We start from the raw sequence: 15,490 nt of genomic DNA, 5'->3' as shown, positions 1-15,490 counted from the left end.
ACTTCCTGTTTTCCTAGGCAACGAACCTCATGATGTAAGATTATACATTTTGTTATAACTGAATAACTGATAGGTATTCATTTTAACACAACTATTCAAGAATATTTAGTATAGAAAATTACTTCGTGAGAATTTATGAACAATATCTTCTTGACTAGGTGGCTGTCAGAGTCAGCTAGGTGGCTGATTGTGACCAACAAACCCCAGAAGGGCTTACAGGAACTTAGAAGAGTTGCATGCAAGAATGGAGTGAAGAATTCTGGAGGTGCACTGACCATGGAGGTAAGCATAATGCAAGCTTCTTATGACATAAAGTAAACACAAGCTTGATATGTGTATGAGTTAATACCCAGGAAACAATGTGCCATCATTAAATCATTGAATACAGTTCTTTCATTCAAAGAAGACTTTGTAAAAACAAACAAACAAAAAAGAAAAACACTTCATTTCATTTCACTTTTAAACTTTTTATTAGGATATATAAGTTATACATATTGCATTAAGTCTGAAATTTTTTACATGCATATAATACATTGATTTATTTATACCCCCTCATTATTACCAAACCTAATGATTCTCGTATACTTCTAACTAGTCCTATTTCTACTTTCTAGTATCCTAGCCTCTCTTTTTGTATCTTCTTTTTTGTGATCTAATTTGTCTAGTTTAGGTCATTTACAGAAACATATTGAGGATTTACCTACAGGAACATGAACCACTTAGATGTGGGTACATGACTGAAGAAATGTCTATTTCTCTCTCAGCAACCATTAGCTGCCAATATATCCTCAGGAGGGAGTATGGCTTTATGAGCCCCTATGCACTAACAATGACTGACTACATACCGGTTGTGAAATGGAGATGGGGCTCCTCAGCTGTTCTCTCAATAATGGTAGCATTCAGACATGCCCCTTGGGGACCCGCCAAGCATCCTGACAACATCATCTTATGTAAAGTCCTCTTTAAGAGAAACTCCCCTATCTATCTCTCTCTTCCTTCCTTTCGCTTGTCAAAAAGGCACACACACCTCTATCTCTCTTTGTGTCTCTGTCTCTCAAACCTCTCTTCTCTCCTTTCCTGACTCGCACTCTCTTTCTCTACCCTCTCTTCAATCTCTCTCTCTCTCTCTCTCTCTCTCTCTCTCTCTCTCTCTCTCTCCCTCTCCCTCTCTTCCCCCTTCTCACTTTCCCCCAATAAAGCATTACATGTGGGTGTTGTGTCTGCATGGTGTGGGTGACTTTCTGCCATGCCCCTTGCCTGCTGTCGGCCATGTCTACATGACATATCTCCTTCACCTGCCATGGAGCACATCGGCTCAAACCCACCAAGGCCTCTCTCCCGCCATTTTAACAAAAATACACCATCTACCCCCACAGACGGTATATTGACTGTCATTAAATTGGCAAGTCTTATGCAGGTAACCACAGCTGATGAAAGTTCATAGTCCAATGTCTGTAAGATGGAATCACACATTTTTCCACCACTTCTTCTAGACCTTTCTTCCCCTTTTCCATGATGTTTCTGTAACCTGGAAGGGGGTGACAGAGACATTTACCTTGGAGATAAACACTGAACAGTCACTTACTTTGACAATTGTGAGTCTTCAATGACTGATACTCACTAAATACAAAAAAGATTTTTTTAAGATATTAAGGCTGACAGCAGCACTAATCTATGGCCATGAACAAAGATATTTAAAGACTACTTAATTTTTTAGTGCTTAGAAGATTCCATTATGAGCCCCAGATGCCAGACATGGACCTTCAGTATTAAATGTTTTCATTTCTGAGGTTCAGTCCTGCATAGGAACAGTCATTTGTTCTTATATCCCCGCACTTCTTTTTTAAAATAGGAACATTTATTCTGTTCCCTTGAATACTAGAAGTAAAACATCTAGTTTATTATATAAAAGTTTGAATTATGAAGGGAAAAGCATTGTTGACATATTTTATTGATGTTCAAAATAAAGAAGTATTTCACAGGGCACTGGGGAAAAAAGAGACTCTCTTGAGTCTCAGATGAACCTTGGATTCTGGACTTTTAAATTATTTGTGTAACTCCATCGACTAATTCCTATCAGAACCTGGAGATAAGAGTTGGAAAGTTATGGCTCAAAGGTGATGTGTTCTGATGTGAAGCTGACAAAAAATAGAGCTGTGGTGGTTAATTTTGATTGTCAGCTCAACAAGATCATCTAGGAGAAAACCTCCAGGCACATCTGTGAGGGATGACTTAGTTTTTAGTTCAGCTTCTGGCCACCCCTCTGTGGGATTATCCTGATTATGTTAACTGAGGAGGGAATATCCACTCTAAAGAACAGAAGACCAGCCATGAACTTGTGTCTCAGAGTACATAAACAGAAACCTAGCTCAGCATAGGCACTCATGACTCCCTCTTCTTCACCATGTTATATCCAAAATGCTGTGCAGTCTTGAATTTTCTCTGTAAATAAATTAGTGCACTGCTTTGATTCAGCCTCACTCACATTTTCAGAACATGGTCAGAATACTGCCAGAATTTGTTGTTGTTGTTCCTCAAAAGGGAAAGATGAATGTCCTCCACCCAAATACTCAATGATGTGCCCTTTCTCATCTGAAATCTCACGGAGAAGGCCTTCACTGTTAAGATTTGTATCAGCATTTCAGTATAGTGAACTTCCAAAGAAACATTCTCTCTAACCTGCCTCTGAAAACTCTCTAAAAATCCACCACCAAATCACAACACATGGTCTACACCATGGTCAGATTTTTACGAATAACAACTGCATATATGGCACTGAATTATTTTGTTGGCTACATTTGCTTTGCTGTGACCAAGATCGATGTGACCAAACCTCATGACAGAAACAACAAAATGGAATAAAAAGGATTTGAGATCACGGATTCACAACATTCAGTTAATCATGAACAGGCATGGTAATACTGAGACAGGATTTTGTGGCAAACACTCATCACATCATTTTGGGCCAAGAAGCTTAGCCCTAACCACAGACAGCTACCACCTTCAAAGGCTCCCCATGAGGTAAGCTTTACCTCCTGAGAGCTCCTCAGCTTCTGAACATACAACCAGCCAGAGACCCAGCATCTCAATATCACACTATGTATTCTTTCAAATATCAGGATTCCAAAATGGACATAAAGACCTTGAGAGGAATTCATTTTTCTGTGTCTATTTTTCCATCAGTGATGGGAATGAATAAACATGGAATGATCATTAGAGAAGAATGAGACAAAAAGGAATAAATCAAAGAAAACAGGCACACATGCACACATACTCATGTGAATGCACAAATCAGAGAACCATACTAAGATGCTATGTCATTCAAATTCATTATGATATGAATGGAGATTTGGACCAGAATAATAACTCTGTACTTGCTGTCAACATTCTGTAGCCAACTACTGTTTAAAAGGTTCTCTCTAGAAATACAAACGTTTCCTTTATCTCCTTGGCTCTCAATTCTTAACATTTTATTATGCTTGCCATAGGTCCCCTGATGTCTGTGTTTTTCACTAGACAGAAGTAGTTGCAGTAGAATATTTCAGAATATTTAGAATATTTTAGAAAATTTTAAGAATATTTGTTTCACTCTGTGAAGCTGTGTTACCATGCCTGTGTAAAACACCTGATAGTTTAATAAAAAAAAAAAAAAAACTGGCCAACAGCAACGCAGGAGAAAGGATAGATGGGGCTGGTAAGCAGAGAGTGTATAGAGAAGGAGAAGACTGGGAGGAGAGGTGGAGATCGAGCAGACATAGGAGGAGGACCCCAGGGGCCAGCCTCCCATCTCCACAGCAAGCAACAGAGTAAAAGTCACACTTAACGAAGTTAGAGAAATAGAAAGGCCCAGAGGTAAAAGGTAGTCAGGTTATTTTAAGTTAAGGAAAGCTGGCCAGAAACTAAGCAAAGCTAAGGCAAGATATTGATCATTAAAAATAAGCCTCCTTGTGGGATTTATCTCGGAGCTGGGTGGCAGGCCTCCCAAGGAAAGAGTTAAAAACAACAATACATAGTAGATTCTGACCTGGCATTCTGTGAGTGCCCAGTATGTTCGAAAATGCTCATCATTTTGTGCAAACTAAACAGTTCTTGATGCTCTTGCTAAAGGTTGTGAGAACCACCATGAGGGAAGAGCTGGAGGCAACACAAACAAAACCTTCTCTGCGTGACTTATTCCGCACCCCCAACTTGCGAAAGCGTGTGTTTATCCTGTGCCTTTTGAGGTAGGCTTCATACAGTGACTCTTAAAACAACAGAGAAATGAATTTTCCCAACTCAGAGTTGAAGAAAAAATGAGGGATTTCTGTATCTGGTGGTATTCTAGAGGTTTGGAATATAGAAGCACAGAACTAATTATAGAACGAGGGGTATGTTTTACAGCACCCTGGCAGAGTTGTCAATGCAGACTCATGATGAATCTTCAATCATGTTCCAGACTTCTCTGCATTTGCAATTCGTCATTCTCCATTTCAAAGGAAATAAAATGTTTAATGTAAATTACACACATATTTACATATCAGTAATATATACAAATGTAAAGTGATAATATCCTGACTTGGGGAAAGCCCACTAAAGGACCCAGTCCACTTGCAAATGAAAACTTAGTTTTCTTCAATGGAGTTTCACTAGGGAAACAAACCACTCTTTAGGGTAGGCCCTATTCCCAACAGTACATGGCCAGCACACACACACACACACACACAAAAAAAAAAAAAAAAAAAAAAAAAAAAAAAAAAAAAAAAAAACACACACACAATGGTATCTGGAGGGTTTTTTGTTTCATATGGTTGTGTCAGGGCATTTTTCTAATCCTACAGATAGATCATTTGTGTATACATTATGGCTTCCAGTGTTTGTATAGGATCCTGTGTGTGTGAACATGTGTGTCTCTGTATCTGTATGTTTCTTGTGCTTTACTCTTTTGCTCTTTTGTTCTATCTGCTCCTTTGTCCTATTCAGACCTATTTTTGTTTCATCTCACCTTAGTTTATTATGATTCCTTAAATGCCTGTGTGCTTTCTAAAAAGAGACAGAAATGGTGTGGACCTTCATGGAAGGGAAAGTAAGGAAGAACTGGGAGGAGTTGGGGGGGATTTAATCAAAATATGTAATATTAAAATATACCTGTTTTTTACGCTGGGCGGTGGTGGCGCACGCCTTTAATCCCAGCACTCGGGAGGCAGAGGCAGGCGGATCTCTGTGAGTTCGAGGCCAGCCTGGGCTACCAAGTGAGTTCCAGGAAAGGCGCAAAGCTACACAGAGAAACCCTACTCGAAAAACCAAAAAAAAAAAAAATATATATATATATATATATATATATATATATATATATATATATATATATACCTGTTTTTAATGAAAAGAAGCCTTGAAGCTGGGAGTGGTCAGGATGTGTAAGTGGACTAGGAAGAAATTGTAAGGAAGAATTAGGGAAGAATATCATTAAAATACATTGCATGTACTTCTCAAAAAATTAAGAAAATGTTTTTAAAGTTAAAAAAAAAAGTTATACCCTTCACTAAGATCATGTTGGAGAAAAAAAACTCTAAAAACCTGTTTGGATCTAACATGCATTCCACAAATACTCTGCCTCTCCTTAAAAATCAAAGAATAATATGTCCTGTCAGGATACAATGATTTTATGATGATTATTACATTATCACTCAAGTAAATACAAATAGGTCAAAATAAAGATAGGCCATCATATGTTAACAACTAACACCATCTTCTTGGGATAATCATATTCTTGGCTTTGGACGTCAACTGTAAGTAGTATGATGTGACCCTCCTCTTTGTTTCTTACAGATTTACAACAGCAATCCCTGTATTTGGCTTCAACATCCATCTCCAACACCTGAAGAGTAATGTCTTCCTAATGCAATGTCTCTCTGCTGTAATGTCCATCCCAGCCTGTGTTGCTGGAATGTTTCTACTGAACCACATTGGCCGTAGACTAAGTCAACTATTCCTCTGTTTCCTGTTTGGAATCACCATCCTGGCTACAGTGTTTGTTCCTGAAGGTGAATAAAGAGTGTATGATAAGAGGGAAAAAAATATCCAGTCCCTTTCATCAGTGTTTTTCAGCTCCTACTTACCAGAAAAAAAAAAAATCCAGAGATTTTTCGAAAGCAGGCATTTAGGAAACTTTCCTCCATTCAGACACTGAGAGAAAAGCCAAAGTCAGTAAGTTTGGTTTAAATATGTAAAAGTCTAGTACATTCAAGAAGTATCTGGAACATTGAAGCCATTTATTCCCAAGTTTCTACAGGTCAATAATAGATCATTTACTCATTGTTCAATTACATTTTTAATTAAAATGTAATGACATCATTTCTGCTTCATTATCCTCTCTCCAATCCCTCTCAAACATCTACCCCTCCCTCATTCATTCTCAATGACATTTTCATAGCAGTCATGTAGGTTTCAGCTCTTACTATTCTGATCCAAAATGATCTAAATGTACTGTTACATTCTCTGTCCCAGAGTGGTCTAGGCAGCAGGACTGCCAGGCTGAAGCTGGTGGTGGGTGTTATGTGAATGTGGGCAAGGAGCACAGTTCCCAGGCAGTCCTCAGGTTTTGCTGAAGCTCGGGACTGTGGTATGTTTTAAAACCTGCACAACTCTTGAATGTCAGCAGCAACGCCCTTATTCTTGAATCTTGAAACACCATTTCAATTCAAACTGATTCCCAACTTGCCCACGTCTCTCCTTCCATGACACTCTTCTACCATATTGAAATAGAAAATGAATAAATATCTCATGTGAATATTTGGAGTCACCCAAAATGCAAGTGCCACGAGATATGCAACATCTATTCTTCTAATTGTTATTATTTTTTTTATAACATTTACTTTTGTTTCTGACATTCATGCAGGTGTAGATAGAATATACTATGGTCAGGTTCACCTTCCCTCATTCTTATCCATGGCACATTCCTGCTAAGTGTTCAAATGAGAACACAGTCCTCTGAAATTTCCCCATGACTGCCCTACATTCTGTAGGAAGGACAGTGAGATGCTGGGTAGAAAACAGGGAAGTCGATGAGTATCTCCTTGATTCATCAAGCTCTCTACTTCTGAAATGTGTCAGAGATACCAGGTGTAGGAATACAGTGAACCACAGTGTTGACTCTCCATAAACCAGTGCTTGCAGATAGGTCACCTTCCTTAAATTATTACCCACTGAGGACTTTTACTCTTGCAGTTTCTCCACTCTGTATTCCCTACTTACAAGTGGAAAGTGAATTTCTTTACCTCAGAATGACACTGTCCCTGATTTTCCTCTCCACAGAAATGCGGACTCTGCATACAGTTTTGATAACACTGGCAGGAGCAAATTCTGCTGTGATTGCTAGCAGTAATAGACTACACTCAAATGAGCTACTCCCCACCGTGATCAGGTACATGACTTGGTGTAAACACTGGGCAGTTATCAACAGCAATCAATAGTAGTGATTACAAGAGTGACCAAAGTTTCTCAGAAGTTTGCTTTTTGCAAGATAGATTAAGTCCAGCTGTGAACCAGCTGTTTTCACTAATAAAGACATCATGGGAATATTTGGAGCCACCTAAAACATAAGTGTTATGAGAAATAAGACCTCTGTCCCTTTCATGTATAATTAGGTTTTTATGACATTTATTTTGTTTTAGCAATTTCATGCAGATATAGACTGCACTGTGGTTGTGTTTACCCTCTATCACTCTTACCTACATGCCATTTATGCTGAATTCCTTATTCTCAGTTGCTGCCACATCTACCATCCCATCTTTGTGTTCATGTGTGTGGGTGTGTGTGCATACGCACACATGCACACATGCACTCGAGCACCCCTGCATGTGCTCATGTACGTGCCGTAAAGTGGGTGTGAGTAATGGATCTGGTCATCACATTTTCACAAATGCTTTTTCATCCCTCTGTTCCCTCTTCTGCAAGCCCTTCTTCCTGCCAGTGGAACCCCTTGTCCTCGTCATTTCAGTTCAAAGTGTGCTACCAAACTCCCCTCTCTTTTATCATTTTAACATTCTAAATTTTATTATAAAAAAGTCTTTGCAAACACAATGAACATCACACACAAAAATTAGCCAGATCCAAAATATATGCATTTCAATGAGCTTCTATCCAGTTAGAATAACAATTCTGGAGCTGTGGACCTTCACATTCAATTTTACACTTTCACTATTAGAAAGTTTTCTGTATTCATCCACCACCAAAAATGAAAATAGTCTATGGCACAGTTAGAACTGACAAAACCAAATGATACCTTTATATCCTCTTTTATATCTCCTGTCCATTACAAGAATTCCTTCCTTCCTCATTCCCTAATATTACATCTGTCTCATTCTCTTTTCTACTTGTTATACTGTACATACACATACACTTGTTACATATAGATATATATAAATTATTGACTACAGTTTTAAAATGAGGGATAACATGTGTAACACAAATTTTTAAAAGACTTATTAATAGAAAACTCGGGGTCAGGTATTGGGGTGAATGCTGAAAATTCAGATAAACAGAACAAGCCATAATCAACCTCACCTTGCCAACTTCTCAGCCAATCCTGTTTCCTCAGACTGAAAACCTCTGAGTCCTCATCCGAATGTATCTCAGCTAAACTTCTGCTAAAAGCTAAAAGTTTAAAAAGTCTCTAGGTCCTGGTCCTCACACGGTAGATACCTTTCTGCTTCCTGCCATCACTTCCTAGGATTAAAGGCATGTGTCTTTCCCAAGCAAGACATGAGATCTCAAGTCACCATGCCTGGCTTCTATGTCTATCTAGTGGCTCTTCTGTTCTCTCACCCCAGAGAAGTTTATTGGGGTGCACAATATATCAACCACAAACATGTACCTTTTTCTATCTGAACTGTGTGATGTCATACATTCTAAGTCTATCCGTTTTCCTACAAATGCTGTAATTTCATTTTTCTGGAGGGTAGAATAGGATTCCAGTTTTATATGTATTTATACAGCACATTTTCATTAACCATTCAACTGTTCCAGAACAACTACTTTCATTCCAGTTCTTTCCTATCATAAATATGTCAGCAATATACATGACGGTGCAGATATTTCTGTAACAGAATGTGGAGGTGCAAGGGTTTGTGTCCAAAAGTGCAATTGCTAGGTCCTTTGGTAGTTATAGACTTAATTTTTGAGAAATCTCCAAACTGATTTCCTCAATGGTTGTATTAATTTGCCCCATACCAACAGTGAATCGGTGATGCTTTCTCAGCACATTTTCTCAGGTATTTGTTGTCAGATTTCTTGATGATAGTTATTCTGATCAAGGTGAGGTGATATCTCAAAGTAGTTTAAATTTGTCTTTCCTATACCACTAGGGATACTGAACATCTTTTAAAATACTATTGGCCATTTGTGTTTCTTTCTTTCTTTTTAAAAAACTTTCTATTCAGTATAGTTGCCCATTTGTCGACGTACAGGTTTATTTATTTGGTGTTTAATTTCTGCACTTTATAAATTCTGCATATTCCAAATTTTTCTGAAGTGTAGCTGGTAAAGCTTTTCTTCAAAGCTGCAGGCTGCCTCTTTACTCTGCTAATCATTTCTTTTGCTGTGCAGAAATCATATTTTCACTTAGTCTCATCTGTTGGTAACAGGATTCAATTCTGTGCCATTGGTGTTCTATTGGTGTTTGGAAAGTTGGCTTGCCTCAGTAGCTTAAATGGTCTCCCTTATGTGTGTTCTAGACATTTCAGATTTTAGGTTTAAAGTTAGAGGTGTTTATTCAATTTTGAAGTGATCTTTGCACTAAGTGAAAGAATCAAGTTTTATTCTTCTGCTGATAGTTGGCCAGCACCTTTGGTTGAATAGGTTATCCTTTTTCCAGTGTTAATTGCTTCCTCCCTTGTCAAAACTCACTTTGTTTTTTAGCACAGTTTTGTCATTTTATTTCCATGTCCTCTATTCTTTACCACTGGTCTTCTCTGTCTGATTTTATGTGAGTCCCAGGCAGTCTTTTTCACTATAGCTCTATAGTGTAATATGAGACTGAGTATTGGAATACCCCCAGCATTATTCTTACTCTTAGGATTTCTTTCAATATTCACAGCCTCTGTGGAGCCATATGAATTCTTGTATAGTTTTTTTCTAAACATGTGAAATATAACACTAGAATTTTGATAGGTATTATATTTATCCTGTAAATTAATTTTAGTACTATGGCCATTTCCACAATATTAATTCTGTTAACTCAGGAACATGAAATGTCTTCCAATCATCTAGCTTCTTTTATTTCCTTCATACCTTTAATTTTCATTGTAGAGGTCTTTCACATCTTTGGTTAGATATATTCCTAAATCTTGTTGGGGGGAATTATATTGAATGGGATATATTTCCTAGTTTCTTTCACTGAGAGTACACTGAATATATAAATAAAAGCTACTGAATTTTTATAATGATTTCTGTTCTGCAACATCACTGTAAGTATTTAGTAAGTCAAATAGTTTCCTGGTAGATTTTAAGATCTTTTGTCAGGGTCTGTCAGAGTCCAGCTCTGACCTGTCAAAAGGTTCTTGGGAGAAGGAGAGGAGAATGAGGAAATATTAGATAGAAAGATAAGAGACAATAAGAAAGACAGAGACACAGGATAGCTTCCTTAAAGACCGGGGTCAATACCCACTCACTTCAAGATTTATTCCAAGGGGCTTTTTATACAATACCAAGAGGCAAGGCAAAAGACCTCCCCCTTTCAAGATCAAACCACAATGTACAGCCAAGTGCAGACCGTTCAGCACACCTGGTAACCATGCCTGTGGCCAAATCATTTCATTATGCAGCCCTACTAGGTAAAGCAAGCTCAGATTTTCTGACCTTGAGTAAGGTCTTAATAGGAAGCCTCTGTGGGTATCCACAATCTGTTAAGTAAAGAATCATGTCATATGCAAATAGGGACAACTTGACTTCTTCCTTTACTGATGTTATTACCTGTTTTATGTGTTTCTCTTGTCCTAATTGCTATAGGTAAAACGTCAAGCACTATATAAGAGAGAACAGTATGTGCATTCTTGTATCATACTTGATTTTAGAAGTATTGCTCTCAGTTTTTCTCCATGTAATTATTATATTTAGCCCTTATTGTTTTGAGGTATGTTCCATATATTCCTAAAGTTTCCAGAACTTTTATCATTGAAGCATACTGAACTTGTCAAGTGCCTTTCCAGCATCAACTGAAGTAACTATGTGATTTCTGTCCTTCCGTTGATTTATATAGTGTATTATATTTTTGACTTACATATTTTGAACCAACCTTGCCTTCCTAGGATGAAATCCACTTGGTCATCATATACAATCTTCTTCATGTATTCCTGAATTCAGTTTGCAAGTATTATCTTAAGATATGGGAATGGGGGTGGTTTGAGGCTAAAGGCTTGGGGAGGTGGGTAGAGGGGGACAGGGGAATCTGTGGTTGATATGTAAAATGAATAGAAAATCTCTAAATAAAAAACAAAGAAAGGTTTAAAAAAAGATTTTTCATATGTTAATCCAAGAAATTGGTCTCCAGTTTTCTTATTTTTTTCTTCCTTTTGTGGTGTTTTTACATGATAGCAGGATATTACTAGATTTATTAAATGGATTTTGCAGTTTTCCTTCATTTTCTATTTTATGGAACAAATTAAGAAGGATGGGTCTGGTGTCTTCCTTGAAAGTTTAATGAATTCAGCAGTGAATCCATCTGGTCCTAACCTTTACTTTGAAAGAAGACTTTTAATAACAGCTCCAATCTCATTGCCTTTGATGGATCTGTTTATGTTTTCATGTCTCAGGCCCTTATTTTGGCAACTGATATTCATTTAGAAGTTCATTTACCTCTTATGGATTGTCCAGTTTTTCAGAGAATAAGTTTTTGCAATCAGTTCTAATGATGTTCTGTATTTCACTGGAATCAGTTGCAATGACACCCTTCTGAGCACTGATCTTACTAATTTTCATCTTCTCCCCCTTTGTTTCAATCAGATTAGCTAGGAGTTTGTTGATCTTATTAACTTTTTGAAAGAAAAAACTCTTTGTTGTTCATCTGTGCTTTTGATTAAGTGTGAGCATGAATGTAATCACTTGAAAAAAAACTGCCTCTCCTCTTCCTCCTTGCAAATCATTAACTAAGAACTTTCTGCATTGCTCGCCTGGTTGCCAGGAATCACTTGAATTTGTATTTGTCTTGAAATGCCCTCATTTCTCCATTAGTTTTGAAAGATAAATTTACTGGCTGTATTGTTTTTGGCTCACACTTGCTTATTTTCAAAGCTTGGAATATTTCATTTGATGCTCTTCTGACATTTTGGTTGCTGGCTAAAAGTCTGGGATAATTCTGCTCTGGGGCCTTTGTGTGTGAGTGGAGGCATTTCTCATGCTGCTTTCTGGATTCCTTCGTTACTTGTATTTTGACATCCTGACTATAATATATCATGGAGTACTTCTTCTTTTATTTTGTCTGTTTGGAGTTTTACACACGTCTTGAATTTGGATATCTGCCTTCTGTACATTGGGGAGTTTTCTGCTATAATTCACTTAATGGTCTGTCTATTCCATTTCATTTTTCTTTTTCTTCTTCTATACCATGAATTCTTGGGCTTGGCCTCTTGGACATGTCCCAGATCCTATTGGGATATGCTGTTCTAGTGCTTCTTCTAGGAGGAATGTCTACATGGCATTCAGCTATGAGGACTGATGAAACATGATGATATTGAATGAGTTGATAAAGTTGTCATGTTTGTGTGCCTGAGGACCAAGGGTGGGGCTGGATACTAAGCACCAAAGTGACCAGCTGGAATCAAATCTTGGCCTTTTAGATTCTATGAACCTGCTGGAGGCAAGATACCAAACTTAAGAAATGAAATCTGTCTGCTATCAGAGGGATGTGGTTGGCACCACAGGCCAAAGTAAACTATAGGACTACAGAAATATAGACTCTTGGTCCTGGAGTGACCTTTAACACTGGAAACTTCAGAACGCTGCACCCATAATGACCTCAGAGATGACTAAAACCAAAGCTCCAGTTTCTCAAGGGATGCTGGGAACACTGGAGACAAAGCTCTGCACTGAACTCTGAGAGCACTGGGCTGGAGATCAGGTTGCAGATTCCTCTGTGACCCTGCAATAATGGGAAGCCTGAGTGCCTTGTGCTCTCTGGTCCTGTTGTAGCTAGAGATCTTATCACCTGGTGATCTATTATCTCTTAGAAACTTAAGGTTGGTTGCCCAGAGCTCAGTCTTCCTGAGAAACTGGAAACCTGGACACCTGCTACTCTCTGGTCCTAAAGAAACACCTAATCTCTTCTCCTTTAGTGATTTTTTTCTGCTTCCTTCCTGTTGACATTCCTACACCCATATCTCACACACACACACACACACACACACACACACACACACACACACACACGCACACACACACACTTCCATAAAGCTAAAATGTAAGATCTACATGTAAGAGAACACATGTGGTATTTATTTTTCTGAGCACGTTATAAATGACTTTATACTATGACCTTGACAAAATTACTATCAAATAAAACAGAAATTTCCAAAGCAAGTAACAAAAATCTTAAGTTAAATTATTCTGCACATTGAATCATGGTTAATGTAATCACAAATATATTAAGTTCCAGTTTGCTAGATTGCTTTCTGAATTATGTTTTATTTTCCAAGGGCAAGGGCAGTAGGACTCATTGGTATTGCTGGAAATGTAGGTTCAGCTATGTCTCCAGTTTTAATGACCCTCATGATGTACTCTGACTCTTTACCCTGGATCATCTATGGAGCCATCTCTATCCTTGCTGGCTTTGTTCCTCTTCTCCTTCCTGAGACCAAGAACCAACCTCTGCCTGACTCCATTCAAGATGTAGAAAATGAGTGAGTAACACCTCTACCTCCCACTTAAGGGGACTTGTATGTCAATGGTCTATGATGTGGAAAGCAAAATAGTATTCAGACCATCTCTCTTCCAATGAATCAGACAATTAGGCTTTTTCCCATGTGGTCCTTGAGTTTGGTATAGGAGTCTATCCTGTATCCCTTCATAAAGTAGATGTAAATGGGCTTGGATTTCCCTAAACACAAAGACCAGCTCTACTAGGATGTACTAGGAGATTTATTGATAAATAGGCAAATTGATGTCTTCTGCCCACTATGCCTTTATGTAAAACACATAAAGCATATGTGTTAATGTGGTGCATGTGTAATGCATATATGTATACAAAGGCCAGAGAAGGGCATTAGATGTTCAACTCATTCTTTTCCCATTCTGAGGATTCCATCAATGAACCAGGAGCAGGGATGGTGACCAAAGAGTACCACAATACTGCAATTAGAAGCATTTGTGTCCATGCCCAGCTTTTTACATAAGTTCCTAGGATTTGAACTCAGGGCCTGCTTCTTTTGCAGAAAACACTCAATGCACTGAGCTTATCCATTAAACAAGGAAACAGATGTTCTTGCCTATATTTCACAAGCATGCACAAATACAAATGGCATTTCATCCTTAAGAATCAGAATCATCTATCAGCCCAGTGAGTGCTGTCAAGCTGTTTGAAACTGACAGTTTCTGGAGGCTTAGGGGTCTGCCATGATCACTCAGTAACTTAGAGGAAATAGAACCAGAGACAGGTGACAGTGAATTTTTGCTGTGAGATTCAGATCATCTTGGTTTCATTAAGTATGAAAAGTTCACAACAGAAAGAATGACAAGGTCAATAATGAGATTAAACAAAAAGAATGAGCAGGATTTTTAAATGTGGGTGTTTCCTGTGCCATTTTTCCTCCAAACCTCCTTGGAGAATGTTATGACCACCAAGGTAGTAAGTATCAAAGCTGACTCTTAGAGGTTACTAGGGAGGAGTTGGTTTTTATTTCCCCAGATTTACTTAAATCCTTTGGTAGGAATCTTACTTTACAAAAGATGATGGGTGAAGGATGAGATTATTCTTATGAATTCAGGATATAACTTTATTCTCTGTGTCCTTTCAGGTTCATTTACATGTTGATGGTATTTGTTGTGTGTGTTCTAGGTGGAAAGGTTCAAGGCATACAAATGAGGAAGGTGCCATCATCAAAGTGACACCGTTTTAAGGAACTCTGAGAACTGGCCTCTGGTCAAATAGCAGGATAATGAAAAAAGTCACTCAGAATGTGCTGTCCCAGGAGCATTCCTAGCTACTAGCAAATTTTTCAATAAATGCTGATGCAAATATGGATTGTATTTTATACCATTTAACTAAATTATTATACATGAAACACCTATAATTATTCACAGTAAGAAATGTGGAGATGATATACAAGTGCCTGCCCTCGTCCCACAGATTGGGGCAGCAGATGCCACTACAATGAACAAATGTGTGATGGAGACGTGGGAAAGACAGAGTATGTGGTAGAGATGGGAGAAAAAGAGAAGTATAGCAGTTCATGTGCTGTGGATAGAGGTGGAGGTTCAAAGGCTGTGAGGAACAGACAGATATGAGGAGCCTTTGCTGCCTCTT

General features: G+C 38.1%; 1 protein-coding gene across 1 annotated transcript; it reads left to right on the top strand.

Moving 5' to 3' along the window:
* Positions 1-29: 29 nt before the first annotated feature.
* On the top strand, positions 30-15,213 carry LOC114683613 (solute carrier family 22 member 19-like). Its single transcript, XM_028857935.2, has 6 exons — positions 30-282; positions 4,108-4,223; positions 5,806-6,020; positions 7,291-7,399; positions 13,665-13,868; positions 15,023-15,213. Exons 1-6 carry the CDS (start codon positions 136-138, stop codon positions 15,081-15,083), a joined length of 852 nt encoding a protein of 283 aa, XP_028713768.2. The 5' UTR covers positions 30-135; the 3' UTR covers positions 15,084-15,213.
* Positions 15,214-15,490: the final 277 nt, after the last annotated feature.

Source organism: Peromyscus leucopus, chromosome 1 (assembly GCF_004664715.2).
Source record: "Peromyscus leucopus breed LL Stock chromosome 1, UCI_PerLeu_2.1, whole genome shotgun sequence".
Classification (NCBI taxonomy): Eukaryota; Metazoa; Chordata; class Mammalia; order Rodentia; family Cricetidae; genus Peromyscus; species Peromyscus leucopus.
Note: the sequence above shows the minus strand (reverse complement) of the source record. Positions and strands in the feature narration are given on the sequence as shown.

Bases quoted from the DNA above. Each gene is read 5' to 3' on its own strand.
- LOC114683613 (XM_028857935.2), top strand. From the start codon at position 136: ATGAACAATATCTTCTTGACTAGGTGGCTGTCAGAGTCAGCTAGGTGG. The intron at 6,021-7,290 runs GTGAATAAAGAG...TCCTCTCCACAG, and splicing joins TACAGTGTTTGTTCCTGAAG to AAATGCGGACTCTGCATACA. The intron at 7,400-13,664 runs GTACATGACTTG...TTATTTTCCAAG, and splicing joins CTACTCCCCACCGTGATCAG to GGCAAGGGCAGTAGGACTCA.